Consider the following 16,121-nt stretch of genomic DNA (forward strand, 5'->3'; position numbering starts at 1 on the left):
AACCTCTGGGAGGATAAAAAAGCAATGAAATCCTTAGATAGGTAAGGATCGCATGTATCATCCTCTGCCAGACACTTTTGTAACACTCATCAACTGAAAACCGGGATTCATAATCCCATCCTATGCTGACACTGGGCATGAGGAGGCAGGAAAGCGTTTTCTGACATGGTTTGGTAGGGAAGCAATCAACCCTGGCCAGTTTTGAACAGGATACTCATTTTTCTACTCCTAACTGTAGAGCCTACTTCCTTCCCTAACCACCAGCAACCACCCATAGTTGCATCAATGAGAGGCCTTCTCTAAGAGGGCCACAAGTTCTCGATTGCATAAATTGGGGCGACCACTAGGCAGCAGGAGACCTGTCTAGTGTCGTCCAGTTTTCTGCAGCCCAACTCTACTAGTCCTAATTTATAATGTATTTAAAAAGTCTACTGCAAATTATTAAAGATTCATTTATACAGCCGCTTCCAGAACAGCTCAGGGTTTCACAAGGAAACGCCCCGCCCCATTGACCAGTGAAAATGCTCGTTCCCGCCCTTTTTTTCTCCACAGCCAATAGGCATTGAGATCTCCTGAGCTCCCTCCCTGGCCCAATGTGTGACAGAAAAAGAGGAAGTGGTGTCTTTTCTTCCAACGGAAATACTCACGAGACGGAGGATTGTTGTAACCAATGACATACGCCCGCAGCCTGACGATAGGCCAGGGTAACCAATGGGAGACGAGCACGCACTGAACCCTAACCCATCTTAGAACTCGCGCTAGTCGTTGCAGGACGCGGAAAAATGGCGACCCCTACCAAACGTAAATTTGAGGAAGCTGAGGCGGGGAGGAGCTGTGGCAACAATCGCCCCAGTAAAAGGACCTCGAGGGAAATCCAGCCGCAAGCGGGCGACCGACGAGACGCAAATTCACTGTTCGTCGAGGGCGCTATCGTGAGGGTTTCCATGGAGAACTTCCTGTGAGTACGCGAGACACATGGATAGCTGCTATACGGCTAGCCAGTAACTGGGGGGGGGGAAATGAGGCACAGTGGGCGTGGCCTCTCGCAAGGCCGAGAGGCGGGGTTTCCTGTTTCCCCGGGAAACGTTCTTCCTGCTGGCAGTGGTGGTGGGTTCGCAAGGTTCCTCAGGGATAGTTACGGGTAGTGTTTTGCACGGGCGCGTTCAAGCTTACTTACCCTAAATCCAGGAGGACCATAATGTCATCCTTTTTCACCAGCATTAGTTGCTCCACCACAAAACCCGGCTTTCTTCTTCACACACGTTGCCTCAGATCCTAAGATAGCGAATTCTAGACGTTCTGTTTGCACCTAAAAGGGAAGGGAGTAATTTCTTCAAGTCGAATAGAGGCCTGTATAGCCCACTGTTTCTGATTTCCCCTTGTACAGTAATGCCCCACTGGCCATCTATACAGTTGGGGACTGTCAACTTCCTGCAGGAAGGGAGGAACAGGGAGCTTTCTGAGCTTTAGTTAAAACAGTCTTTTCCAATCCAACGTCTATCTGATCATTGTTGATTATAATTTCTTTCACACGGAGCCAGTATGGCGAGTTCTGTTGGATGGAGGTGAAAGTTTTAATCCACTATCTCCAAAGGGGAGACTGGGGAATGCAGACTTCACTGTTCAAAAACATGGGCTTTCATGTAAGTGAGCATGGGATTGATAGTCCAGTGCAAATTTACATAGACATATGGTCTATTACCTTTGGTGGGTTCTCTAAATACTTGTGCACACAATGAGCTGAAAGGCTGAAATCCAATGCATAAGTGTTTGGTGGTAAATCCTACTGAATACACTGGGGCAGTTGCACAGTTACTATATTAAACAAAGCTGCACAATTGCTGTATTGATGTTTATTACTTGGTCACTGATGCCTCAATTTGCAAATATTCATGAAAGGTAAGAGCCCTGCTGGATCAGGTCAAAGGTCCACTCAAACATTTTCATTCAAGGCTAGCCAACCAAGTATGCACTGGCAGTCTGTAATCAAAGCCTGAATATAACAGCATTTTTCTACTATTTTTCAGTAACTGGCGTTGAGAGGCATATTGCCTTTGGTACTGGAGCTGATAATTAGCCATAATGATTGACTGACAACCTTTCTTAAAGTTGTCCAAGTGTGTGCCCAGTGTTCTATCATGTGAGAGTGAATTGACAAATTAACTGTATGCTTTTGTCTGAACATCTGAGAATTTGGTTCTATTAGATGAACTGGATTTTTAATGCTATTATGACTGGCAGTGAAAAATTTCTCATTCAATTTCTTCACACTGTAAGTATTATATCCCCCTACATTTGTGAAGATGAAGATAGATCTATTCCTCATAGGGAGCTGCTGCAAACTTTTCATCATTAACAGATCTGGCATTGAAAGATTAGCTTTAGATGGGATTCTTTTTTTGATTAGGATACATTAATTTCTTTGTTCTTTGATAAACTTTGTGGCATAGGATTTTATTTTTCTCTGTTTCTGAGCCAAAATTTAAAGTCAGATTGTCTTAATTATATTATCTATTTGTTAGCTTCTTTCTTTGCTTTATACCCTGACTTTCTATTTTGGTGAGCACTCAAAATAGTAGTGCAAAAATGGCAAAAAAAACTGAATTATTGATGGCATAAATTCTGCTTCTTTTTTATCTTCACAAATAACCTGCTTGTAAACAGTTTTTTTATTGCTTTTCAGAACCTATGATAACTGTGAGGTGCGTCCAGGCCCTCATCTAAACATGATAGTGGGAGCAAATGGAACAGGTAAATCAAGCATTGTATGTGCGATATGCCTTGGATTGGCAGGAAAACCTTCCTTTATAGGACGAGCTGACAAGGTGAGGGTTTGGTTCTGTTTGGAATCATATGACACTAGATTTCAGTGATGCTGTATCTGTTAGGGTACATATGTTTCAGTTGTATACAATTTCCATATACGAAATTGCAAATAAGTGCTGATCTTTTGTAAAATAAATTTAATGCACTATGTTTCATTTATTAATTAATCAAATTTCTAACCCAAAAGATAGCATCATTGGAGTGTAAAGCAACCAACTCTCTCTGCCACCAGCAGAAATAAAAATAGACAAAAAGGATCCCCAGTCACTCTAACCCAAGGTCTGCTGGAAAAGCCATGTGTTTAATGCTCTTGTAAAGATGAGTACAATGGGGAGTCATGTGAATGTCCAGGTGGATGCTGTCCCAGAGGGCAGTTGCCCTGACAGTGAGGACCTGCTTTCTAGTTCCTGCTAGAAGACATTCCTTGTTTTACAGCACCAGGAGTGAGCCTGGTTTATTTACTTATTTTTCTAAATAACTTTCACCCAAAAGCTTTAATATCAGTGGCTATTATATAGTAAAGCACCCTGGAAAATGTACACAATTACTTGTTAATGTTGTGTAAAATCTGGTGTAAAATTTAGGGGACATAGGGAGTTCTCTATGGAAGAAGAAAAGCTGCTTGTGATTTTTAGTGGACTTCTTCAAAAGACTGCAGTTGAGTTTAGCTAACACTGTGCAATTAAAAAGAAATAACTACTGAACTAGAAAAGTTGCTGTAATTTACAACATGATTGACATAAGATGTTGCATATTTTAGAAAAATAGCTAATAGCGCATGGAATTGTTTGTAATGTCTTGATATGCGGGGTGTATGTTCCGTAGGATGTATGTAGCTGGGCACTGCTAATAATGTTATAGTTACTGTGATTTTATTGTTTATTAATACACACACACAAACATACATACATATATATATTTGTATTTTTATATATATATATTTATATATTTCTATCCCGTCTTTATTATTTTTATAAATAACTCAAGGCGGCTAACATATAGATATAGATGGTATAATTTATTGTATATCGCTTTTTGTAAGATGCTTTGATTCACTTTTTGATTGAAGTGGCATAAAAACTTTTGAAAGACTGAATAAATAAGGGTTATTTATTGGGAAAAAACTGGATCACAAATTATGTATACCTAAGAAAGTAATCCAAGAGAGAGAAGTTAATTTAAATTGTAGTCTGAGGTTGTAGTCCATGAAGACTGTACCAGAGGATTTGGACATCTTAATCTACATTAAGATATGAAGTCCATAAAATCCCAATTACTTCAGGAATGTTTTGTTGTCCTTCAGTATAATTTGTTCTGTTGGTGCTATTCCTTAATTCTCTTTCTCCTTTGTTATGCCAGTATTATATCTGTTGGATTGTTTTAACTGCAATGTTTCAAAGGTGACTAAAAGTCACATTGTGCTGTTTTTACTTTTATGCCACTTGCTTTATGCTCCTTATTATAATGCATATTAGAAGTGGTACTGGCAGTTGTGGTTTTTGTCATGAGAGCTAAGTGCTGCTAGGTTGTATGTTGAGTTTAGGTAATCAAAAAATGGTACTTCATTATGCTTACTCTCCTCTGCATTCCTTCTTCATTTCACTGGTATCCTGTCCCAACTGTCCTATCTACAGTTTAGGCACTTCATAAGTGATATGCAATACTTACAAATTAAGATTATATATATATATATATATATATATATTTCTCCCCTTTTGTTCAGGTTGGTCATTATGTGAAGCGGGGTTGCAAGAAAGGAACAGTTGAAATTGAGGTGTGAGTAATGAGACTTGTTCATATGTCTGTTTTTTACAAGTGTACATGAAAAATAATTTTATTGAAAAAAATGTTGAGAAAGTATAATATTGAGATGAACATTCTTTATTTTAATACTATATACCTTATAGCCTAAGGTAAAGTATAACAATTATTTTTTGTTTATTAGATATAAGAAGCCAAAAAATGTTACTATCACACGAGAAATTTCTGTAACAAACAATCAATCAACTTGGTTTATTGATAAAAACCCCTGCACTCTCAAAATGGTAGAGGAACAAGTCTTGGCCTTAAATATTCAAGTGGGCAATCTGTGCCAGTTTCTTCCACAGGTATGAATAATTTTCATTTTTAAGAAAATATAAATATTAGCAGTTTCAATAAAGGAAACGCTAAAGGGATCTAATAAAACTCTCTTATTCCAGTGTGCACGACCCAGAATAATGGATTTAAATTACAGGAAAGTGGATTTTGACTAAATGTTAGGGAAAAAAAATCCTAACGTAAGAGCAATTTGACAGTGAAACAAGTTAGAGAAACCAGTTACTTCCCTTCACTGGATATGCTCAGGCAGAATTGGATAGCCATCATTTTGAATTGCTTTAATTTGGATCCCTGCATCAGTAGGGGATTGGACTTAATAGCCTAAATGGCCCCTTCCAGCTTTATGGTTCTATGATTTATTAGACTTATCTCATTTATATTAGCATCATTAGAGTATTTTCTCTGAATGATACTACCTCAAATGGAAGATTTCTTGCATGATGAAATTCTGCAGTAGATATGTCTTGGGTACAGTCTGGTGCTCTGTGAGAAGTGTGAAATTATTCACAGTGCATACTGCTATTTAAGTCTCCCAGTTGAGTGACTTGCCTTTATGTGAAAAATGATGCTGCTATCTCACAGTGAAAACCATAGGACCATCTGTAGCAGCTGTAACTATTCTGGCCACACGCTTTTGCTGGTTTTTCTCTGATTCCAGCATTGCAAAGCTGCATGGGAAGGAGCTGGTAATAGAGTGCATTCTACTGGTAAGATGGAGGAACAGCTTGTTGTTCAAAAGCCTTGCTTGAATTGTAGTGCGTTAACATACATATGCAAAGGTTGTTGACCAGAGCCTACTGAAACTGAGCTCTGTGACGGCTACTAGTTGGGAAGGGTTAAAAATTGCTGGATATTTATATTAGTTCAAAGCTCATGTCTTTTGTTATAGAGTATAATAATTGAATGCAATTATATGCATAAAGTACTGCACACATTTTGTTGTCTATGTTACAGGATAAAGTTGGAGAATTTGCAAAATTGTCCAAAATTGAGTTGCTTGAAGCTACAGAAAAATCAATTGGTCCACCAGGGATGTACAAATTCCACTGTGATCTCAAAAACTTCAGACAGAGGGAGCGAGAACTTGAAGTAAGAGACTGATATGTATTGTGTTAGCTTTATGGTTTTAAAAATAAATATCAGGGTTTTTTTTCAGTACTAAGAGCATGATGTAAGAGAGAAATTTCCTTCATTAGAGAGAGAACCTGAGATTTCTCAGAAGAGCAGGCATGGTGTTAGCTTGGCTTATTGGCTTTGTTTCTTGTAGCTTTCATTTATTCTTGGCTTATTTTGGATCTTCTTTTGGTTTTAATACATTTTTAACTACCTTTCATAAAGGAATCAGAACAACTGAAGTTGCTTTAATGCTTTCTGATTCTGTCCTTGCTCCTCAGAAAAATGGAATAACTAACTAGGAACTCTAGATATCTTTAGAATTGGCTGTATTAAACCCTTGTATTGCAACCAGAAATGCATATGGTTAGAATGGAAAAATAGGCCTAACTTCCTCAGAAAGACTGTTCGCTTTTCTTTTTTTCCCCTTACTGTATTTTATAACAAATTTACAAAAAAATAAAAATATAAAAGAAATGAAATATTAAAGACAATAACTAAAAAGAACTAAACAGGACAAAGAATAAAATATAACCCCCCAAAATAAAGGACCCCCCCAAAAAAACCACAATACCAGACATCTAAAGATATATAATTAATGAGTAGGAATAGCTAGTTTACAAAAAATAGCTTGTAATCTGTATTATTATAAAATAGAGGGGGAAAAAAAACCTGACAAATTGTCAGAAAGACTTAAATGTTTTATTTCCTTTAGACCTTAGTCCCTGGGAGTAAGTAGTGAGTAAGTTTCCAGAGATATACAACATTGTACCACTGTTTATTTATGGAATTTTTTATTTGTCTTATTTATTTATTAAATTTATAGACCACCCATCTTATAATACTGCCCACTGTCTTATAATATTTAAAATCATAGTGCTTTCAAAATGGCTTGCAGTACAGCAAAGCTGTATGAAATTGTTTTAACTGTCATCAGTCAGTTATATGGCTTGCATCGATTGACTGGGAAGCTGGTTTACTACTGATGACATGACTACTTGAAGTGATGAAGGGGATGCATAACCTCTGCATATAAGCATATGGTATATTTAGGTTTATTTTGGATTTTCTGTGTCCTTTTATTCTTTTATATGGTTAGAAATCATGGTTATTAGATATTATATTAATTACAACTATTTTATTGAAATGTTTTGATATTACTTTGATAATGTATTAAATTGTATAGAAATTGTATTTGTTTATTTACATTTGTTATAGCTGCCCCTCCAACAGATTCTGGGAGGCTTACAAAAGGCATTGTTTGTTTATTTGATTGATTAAAAATATTAGTCATTTTGCGCATTTCTTAAGGAAAAAATTAAGCTGAAATGAGATGAAATACACTTTTTTTAAAAATCAATCACAGTTCTAATTAGCAATCCTGGCCAAGTAGAAGCTCAATTTTGTTCACATAACTGTCGATACAGTGTTTAATCACACTTAAAGTAGGAGATGGGGATTTGGTTTGGGGAGGGATATCTTGTTTGTTCAGTTATGAATGATTAAGCTACAGAATTAAGAATTGTGTTAACTTCCATAATGGGAATATAAAATAGGAAATGTGAATGTCCATTAATCAGTAGAAAAGATATATAATATTATTTGTTGAACATTTTCATTCAGTAAACTTTTGCCTTCTGTTAACTCATTGACAAGGATCTGAGCAGATTCAAAGCAAAGAACCAATTCTAATTATGATAAATTTTTCTGTATTAAATTAGATGGTATATTGGGCTGTACCAAGTGGTTCCCTCTGCTGAACATTCAGCAAAGGTTTCCATCAGTGGGAGCAGGAAACAGAATGCCAGAGATTGCAGATGAAGGGAAAACTGGAAAAAATTGCCTCTCCCATTCAGCAGGTGGAAGCATCAGATGGGTCAAAGAACTTTCTATGAAATTGAGAGCAGATAATTGACTACAACTGAGTGATAATTTCTGTGACTGCAATCCCATCTCCTTTTCTGTTTCTAACCTGCATGCAGCAGAATAAGATCTATTTTCAGAGATACAATTTCTGTTTGCATTAATATCAATTCTATTTTTCTCATGTAATTAATTGAATGAAGTAGATGGTAGAACAACAAACATGAGAGTTAATTTTGTTAATTTAATCATGTAAATAATTTAAAATATATGTGCTGACAGAATTCCTGCATGGAAAAAAATAGCAACCTAGAGAAAATGAAGCAAAAGAATGAAAGATATAAGCAAGATGTGGAGCGATATCATGAACGTCAGCGCCATCTAGATTCAATTGCAATCCTTGAGAAAAAAAGGCCATGGGTGGTAAGTTCTTAATTTTTAAAAAGGGATTTGAAAATGCACCTTTAAACACATACATGCAGAGACATACATGTTCACAAAAGCAATGCTAATGTAACAAAGTGTTGGAGTGAAGTGGAGAAGCTGATCAAATGTCAGTATGATGTAATCTGTATTTGGTCTAACAAATTAGATATCTGCCTACAGTTTATTTAGGCAATACTACCTAAAGTAAGAAGGTAGGGAGATTGCTAGCTCTTGGTAAGAGTTTTAAACATACCTTTTGGCTGATCTACATGACTATCAATTCCACAATAAATTATAAAAAAAGTAATATTTTCAAAATGAAATTACGAAAAACTCACTTTTTTCTCCCACCCCCTAATTTGCATCTCGTATGCAGCTCTTAAAATTCTACTTTTCCTGTTTTCATCCTGCAACCTGATTCAAACATTTTAGGACAGAACAGGAAAAAAATTCAAATCGTTCAATGAATCATACAAAGATAAAGCTACTTCTAATGACTTCATGGACCCAACCATGTAATTCCATAATGATAATTTATGGAAGTGTTTGGCTACTGCCTTCTCCAATGATTTTTCTACTCCATAGTCTAGCCTATAGCCCTGATAATCTTTGGGGATCTCCCATCCAAGTATTCTACCTTGCTTCCAAATACAGGCAAGGTCAGCTAAGAGCTATAAAAATAACAGCTATGAAAAGAAAACAACAACAACAATAACCCAGGACCACATTCAGGATAGTGGGTTAATGTTTTTGGAAAACCATTTACTCTCTTCATATAAGGATCTCTTTTCAATCTATTTCATGATAGTGAATTCTAAGAGTAGTGATAAACAGTCTATATTCCTTGCCGAACACAGGGAGAGTTCTCTTTTTGGTGAAATCTGTTAATTTAGATTCACAGTGTTCTTTGCAATGTTGCTAATACTGATTCTCAGTTGTCTTCCGTAGAGTCATATGTTGCAAAAGTGAGATGATTCTCTATTGTGTCAAGCCAAAACAGATTAATCCACCATCTGCTTGAATTCTGATAAAGGTTTTTTGAATTCAAGAAAAACATTATGCTGATCCCACTTTAAATATTCTGAACATGATTTTAAACACACAGATTTTTGACTTCGCTGTGATAGTTTGAAACTTGACTGCTTCTATGATTCACAAACTGAGATGTGCTTATTTAAGGAAACACTGTTGAATATTACACGGGTGTGTGAGTCTGAGAGAGAGCCCAGAACTTGTTAGCTATACAAAATGTAACCCTGAATATGCTTTCTCTAGCATGCATCTGCTGTTCTTTAAAACAGTAGGAAAAATACCCTTGAAATGATAACCCCAAATTAAATATATGATACTTTCAAAATGCTGCATTGTTTTCTTTATCCTGTTTGAGAAGTTCCTTGATACTTAATGCATCTTGACAGAAGTAAACTGATTTTTTTAAATCATGGAAAAAAGGAAACTTCACAGGATAATGGAACCCATAACTATTGAGGAGTATATAGAGCAACAAGTGGTTCATATTTGTAAAAAGCAAACCATTCTGCAAGTATTCCAAACAGCAATCTCACTGTAAAATTGTTCAGGCACCTAAAATTTAACACAGTGTATAGACTTATGATATAATTCTGAGAATAAAGATCATGATGCCAAATATAAATTTAACAGTGCAGTGTAAAGCAGCATTTCTTAGCCTAGTAGCCCCTTAGTATGTAGGTTGTGCTGTTTGTCCTTTGCTAAATAATGTCTGGCTAGGCTATTCTGCTTCAAACTAATGTACAGTAATTATGTAAATACAATTTTTTTCCATGTCCAAAGGAGTTGAAAATCGAGCAAAGTGGCAACATCAGATAGCATCATCCTATGGTTAGTGCAGTGTCACTAAGTACTTCGCATGCATTGCTTTTTAGATATATGAAGAAGCACGTAAGGAGTATGAAGAGGTAAAAAAAAGCCGAGATAGTCGGAAAGAAGAATTAAGAGTATTGAAACAGACACAGGCTCCTTTGACTCATCAGATCAGAGAAGCCGAGAAGCAATGTGCAAGCCTGGAAGACAAAATCAAGGAAAAGGCATGTGTTTTAGATCCATTTTATCACTTTTGCATTAAATCTTATAGAAGTCAAAATACAAACAATACATATAAAAGTTATAGGAATGTAACCTGTAGTCATGAAATTTAAAATTGAAACTGTTTATTAAAACTGTCAGAAGTCATTGGATTAAAATCATAGAATAAAAGGTTCCATGCAATTTAGCTTTCTAACTAGCCTCCACTTCAAGACTAAAACACTGTGGGAAGGGATCCTGGATCAGAGATTAATTGCATCTCCACTGGATGACAATTTACAATTCCTAATTAGTTACAGTACTTGGAAATTGCTAGGATAAAGCCATGACCAGCTTTATCAGAATTTAAATCGCCAAATGTGTTCTACAGCTCTGGGACTCTGAAGTCATGTGATTGAGTAGAAAGCTAATCTCTAGTTCAGCAGACTGAAAGTTCTGCTCTTTAAAAATAGGCAAGGCCTTATCCCAGGACATAAGCTTCCTGTTCCTTTTCAGTGTCCTTGTACCATTCTGCATCTGAAGGAAATATAACCTAAGATAGTTCACTAACTCCAATTTTTAGTATTAGTTGTTGTTGTTGTTGCCATTGAGTTGTTAGTAGTAGGAGTTGTATTTACTTTATATACTTCTTATTTAACTGTTAGATTATTCAACCAGAATCTACATTGTTGTTGTTAGCTGCCGTCAAGTCATTTACAACTCATGGCGACCCTAAGTATAACAGAATGAGATGCTGTTCGGTCTTGCGCCATATGCCTGACTGTTCCAATGTTTGCATCCATTGTTGCGGTAATTGTATCAATCCATTGCACTGAAGGTCTTCCTCTTTTCCGCTGGCCCTCAACTTTACCAAACTTGATGTCCTTTTCAAGCAATCGGTCTTTCCTGATGATGTGCCCAAAGTTTGAGAATCTAAGCCTAGTTATCTTCACCTCTAGGGAACATTCTGCTTGTATTTCTTCTAAAACTGATTTGTTTGTTCTGGCAGTCCATGGTATTTTCAATAATCTTCGCCAACACCACAATTTGAATGCATCAATTATTCTTCTACCTTCCTTTTTTAATGTCCAACTTTCACAAGCATATATAGCATTTGAGAAGACCATGGCATGAGTCAGAAGCACCTTTGTTTTTAAACTGACATTTTTACTTCTGAAAACTTTAGATAGGTCTTCGATGGCATATTTTCCCAGCGTGATACATCGTTTGATTTCTTGATTACTACTTCCCTTGGCAATGATGGTTGATCCGAGTAGACTGAAATTGTTGACAACTTCAATTTCTTCTCCATTTATTGTGACATTGTTTATTGGTCCATTTGTGAGTATTTTCGTCTTCTTCACATTCAGGTCCATTTGTGAGTATCTTCGTCGTCTTCACATTCAGGTGTAGTCCGTATTGCTGACTATAATCTGTGATCTTCATCAGCAAGTACTTCAAGTCTTCTTCGCTTCCAGCAAGCAAAATTGTATCATCTGCATATCGCAGGTTGTTAATGAGTCTTCCACCAATTCTGATACCTCGTTCTTCTTTGTACATTCCTGCTTCTCGAATTATTTGTTCAGCATACACATTGAATAAGTAGGGTGAAAGTATACACCCTTGCTGCACACCTTTTCTAATTTTGAACCACTCAGTATCACTGTTTTCTGTTCTAACAACTGCGTCTTTATCTGTGTACAGGTTCTGCATGAGTACAGTTAAGTGCTCTGGAATTCCCATTTTTCATAATATTAACCATAACTTGCTTTGGTTCACACAGTCAAACGCCTTTGCATAATCAATTAAACAGAGGTAAACATCTTTCTGGTATTCTTTACATTCAGCCAAGATCCATCTGACATCAGCAGTGATATCTCTCGTACCGCATCCTCTTCTAAATCCAGCTTGAATTTCTTGTAGTTCCCTGTCGATGTAAAGCTGCAAACGCTGTTGAATTATTTTCAGCAAAATTTTGCTAGCATGTGAAATTAATGAAATTGTTCAATAATTTCCACTTTCTGTTTGATCTCCTTTCTTTGGAATGGGTATGAATACAGATCTCTTCCAATCAGTTGGCCAGGTTGTTGTCTTCTTGACGTAGAAGAGTAAATGCTTCCACTGCTGCATCTGATTGTTGAAATATCTCAAATGGTACTCCATCAATTCCTGGAGCCTTGTTTTTCGCCAATGCCTTCACTGCAGCTTGAATGTCTTCCTACAGTACCAGTGGTTCTTGATCATATTCTACCTCCTGAAATAGCTGAGCGTCAACTCTTTTTTATATACTGATTCTGTATATTCTTTCCATCTTAATACTACCCACGTCATTTAATGTATTGCCTATAGAATCTTTAAGGATAGCTACTTGGGGCTTGGATTTTCCCTTCAGCTCTTTCAGCTTGAGAAATGCTGATTGTGTTCTTCCTCTTTGATTTTCTAACTCTAGGTCTTTGCATATTTCATCATAATGTTTTTCCTTATCTTTTCAAGCTGCCCTTTGAAATTTTCTATTTAGCTCTCTTACTTCATTCTTTTTTCCACAAGCTTTAGCTACTCAGTGTTTAAAAGCAAGTTCCAGAGTCTCATCTCACATCCATTTGGATCTTTTCTTTCTTTCCTGCCTTTTTAATGATCTTTCACTTTCTTTGCATATTATGTTCTTAATGTCTTCCCACAACTCTTCTGGTCTTTGGTCATCAATGTTTAGTGCATCAAATCTATTTTTGAGGTGATCTCTAAATTCAGGTGGGATGTTTTCTAGATCATACTTTGGAACTCTAGGACTTACTTTAATTTTCTTCGGCTTCAGCTTGAACTTGCACATGAGCAATTGATGATCTGTCCTGCAGTCAGCTCCTGGCTTTGTCTTAACTGATAGTATTGAGCTTCTCCATCTTCTCCTTCCACAAACGTAATCAATTTGATTTCTGTGTAATCCATCTGGTGAGGTCCATGTATATAGATGTCGACTGTATTGTTGGAAAAAGGTGTTTATTCGTTTAGTTGCTTCCGACTCTTCGTGACTTCATGGACCAGCCCACGCCAGAGCTTCCTGTCGGTCGTCAACACCCCCAGCTCCCCCAGGGATGAATCCGTCACCTCTAGAATATCATCCATCCATCTTGCCCTTGGTCGGCCCCTCTTCCTTTTGCCTTCCACTCTCCCTAGCATCAGCACCTTACCTCCAGGGTGTCCTGTCTTCTCATTCTGTGGCCAAAGTATTTCAGTTTTGCCTTTAATATCATTCCCTCAAGTGAGCAGTCTGGCTTTATTTCCTGGAGGATGGACTGGTTTGATCTTCTTGCAGTCCAAGGCACTCTCAGAATTTTCCTCCAACACCACAGTTCCAAGGCATCTATCTTCCTTCTCTCAGCCTTCCTTATGGTCCAGCTCTCGCAGCCATATGTTACTACTGGGAACACCATTGCTTTAACTATGCGGACCTTTGTTGTCAGTGTGATGTCTCTGTTCTTAACTATTTTATCGAGATTTGTCATTGCTCTTCTCCCAAGGATTAAACGTCTTCTGATTTCCTGACTGCAGTCAGCATCTGCACTAATCTTCACACCTAGAAATACAAAGTCTTTCACTGCCTCTACGTTTTCTCCCTCTATTTGCCAGTTATCAATCAAGCTGGTTGCCATAATCTTGGTTTTTTTGAGGTTTAGCTGCAAACCAGTGTTTTGAACTTTCTTCTTTCACCTTCATCATAAGGCTCCTCAGTTCCTCTTTGCTTTCAGCCATCAAAGTGGTATCATCTGCATATCTGAGATTGTTAATGTTTCTTCCAGCGATTTTAACTCCAGCCTTGGATTCCTCAAGCCCAGCATGTCACATGATGTGTTCTGCGTACAAGTTGAATAGGTAGGGTGAGAGTATACAGCCCTGCCGTACTCCTTTCCCAATCTTAAACCAGTCTGTTGTTCCGTGGTCTGTTCTTACTGTTGCTACTTGGTCGTTATACAGATACTTCAGGAGGCATACAAGATAACTTGGTATCCCCATACCACTAAGAACTTGCCAGGATTTGTTATGTCCACACAGTCAAAGGCTTTAGAATAGTCAATAAAACAGAAATAGATGTTTTTCTGAAACTCCCTGGCTTTTTCCATTATCCAGCGGATATTGGCCATTTGGTCCCTAGTTCCTCTGCCTTTTCTAAACCCAGCTTGTACATCTGGCAATTCTCGCTCCATGAACTGCTGAAGTCTACCTTGCAGGATCTTGAGCATTACCTTATTGTCATGTGAAATGAGTGCCACTGTTCAATAGTTTGAACATTCTTTAGTGTTTCCCTTTTTTGGTATGGGGATATAAGTTGATTTTTTCCAGTCTGATGGCTGTTCTTGTGTTTTCCAAATTTGCTGGCATATAGCATGCATTACCTTGACAGCATCATCTTGCAAGATTTTGAACAGTTCAGCTGGGATGCCGTCGTCTCCTGCTGCCTTGTTATTAGCAATGCTTCTTAAGGCCCATTCAACCTCACTCTTCAGGATATCTGGCTCTAGCTGACTGACCACACCGTCAAAGCTATCCCCGATATTGTTATCCTTCCTATACAGGTCTTCTGTATATTCTTGCCACCTTTTCTTGATCTCTTCTTCTTCTGTTAGGTCCTTGCCATCTTTGTTCTTTATCATACCCATTTTTGCCTGGAATTTACTTCCGATGTTTCTAATTTTCTGGAAGAGGTCTCTTGTCCTTCCTATTCTCTTGTCTTCTTCCACTTCCATGCATTGCTTATTTAAAAATAATTCCTTCTCCCTTCTGACTAACCTCTGGAGTTTTGCATTTAATTGGGCATATCTCCCCCTATCACTTGCCTTTTGCTTTCCTTCTTTCTTGGGCTACTTCTAGTGTCTCAGCAGACAGCCATTTTGCCTTCTTGGTTTTCTCTTCCTTTGGGATGTATTTTGTTGCCGGCTCCTGAACAATGCTGCGAACGTCCGTCCAGAGTTCTTCCGGGACCGTATCTACTAAGTCCAGTCCCTTAAATCTATTCTTCACCTCCACTGCATATTCCTTAGGAATATTAGTGAGCTCCTATCTAGCTGATCTGTGGGTCTTCCCTAATCTCTTTAGTCTGATCCTAAATTGTGCAATAAGAAGTTGGTGATCTGAACTACAGTCAGCTCCAGGTCTTGTTTTTACCGACTGTATAGATGTCCGCCACCTTTGGCTGCAAAGGATGTAGTCAATCTGATTTTGGTGTTGTCCATCTGGTGAAGTCCATGTATAAAGCTGTCTCTTAGGTTGTTGGAAGAGAGTGTTTGTTATGCAGAGTGAGTTGTCTTGGCAAAATTCTATCAGCCTATGTCCTGCTTCGTTTTGTTCTCCCAGGCCATGCTTACCTGTAATTCCAGGTGTCATTTGACTGCCCACCGTAGCATTCCAGTCTCCTGTGATGAAAATAACATCTCTTTTAGGCGTGTTGTCCAGTAGGTGCTGCAGATCCTCATAGAACTGCTCTACTTCAGCTTCTTCAGCATCTGTGGTTGGGTCGTATATTTGGATCACTGTCATGTTAGATGGCTTGCCCTGAATTCGAATTGAGATCATTCTATCGTTTTTTGGATTGTATCCAAGCACTGCTTTAGCCACTTTACTATTAATTATGAAGGCTACTCCATTTCTTCTGTGGTTCTCTTGTCCACAGTAGTAGATCTGGTGGTCATTTGATGTGAAGTGGCCCATTCCAGTCCATTTCAGTTCACTGACGCCCAAAATGTCTATCTTTAATCTTG

The 16,121-nt window shown here is 37.7% G+C and overlaps 1 protein-coding gene across 2 annotated transcripts in view; it reads left to right on the forward strand.

Moving 5' to 3' along the window:
• Nucleotides 1–752: 752 nt before the first annotated feature.
• Nucleotides 753–16,121, forward strand: part of SMC5 (structural maintenance of chromosomes 5) — a 52,223-nt gene continuing 36,854 nt past the window's right edge. Inside the window, exons 1-7 of one of the 2 annotated variants that reach the window (XM_063295142.1) lie at nt 753–958; nt 2,684–2,825; nt 4,550–4,602; nt 4,772–4,934; nt 5,881–6,015; nt 8,185–8,325; nt 10,233–10,394. In XM_063295142.1, the coding sequence (XP_063151212.1) occupies nt 783–958; nt 2,684–2,825; nt 4,550–4,602; nt 4,772–4,934; nt 5,881–6,015; nt 8,185–8,325; nt 10,233–10,394 (972 nt within the window). In that variant the 5' untranslated portion in view covers nt 753–782. The remainder of the gene's footprint in view (nt 959–2,683; nt 2,826–4,549; nt 4,603–4,771; nt 4,935–5,880; nt 6,016–8,184; nt 8,326–10,232; nt 10,395–16,121) is intronic. The other variant, XM_063295143.1, reaches the window with a different exon arrangement.

This window comes from Candoia aspera, chromosome 2, assembly GCF_035149785.1.
Source record: "Candoia aspera isolate rCanAsp1 chromosome 2, rCanAsp1.hap2, whole genome shotgun sequence".
NCBI lineage: Eukaryota > Metazoa > Chordata > Lepidosauria > Squamata > Boidae > Candoia > Candoia aspera.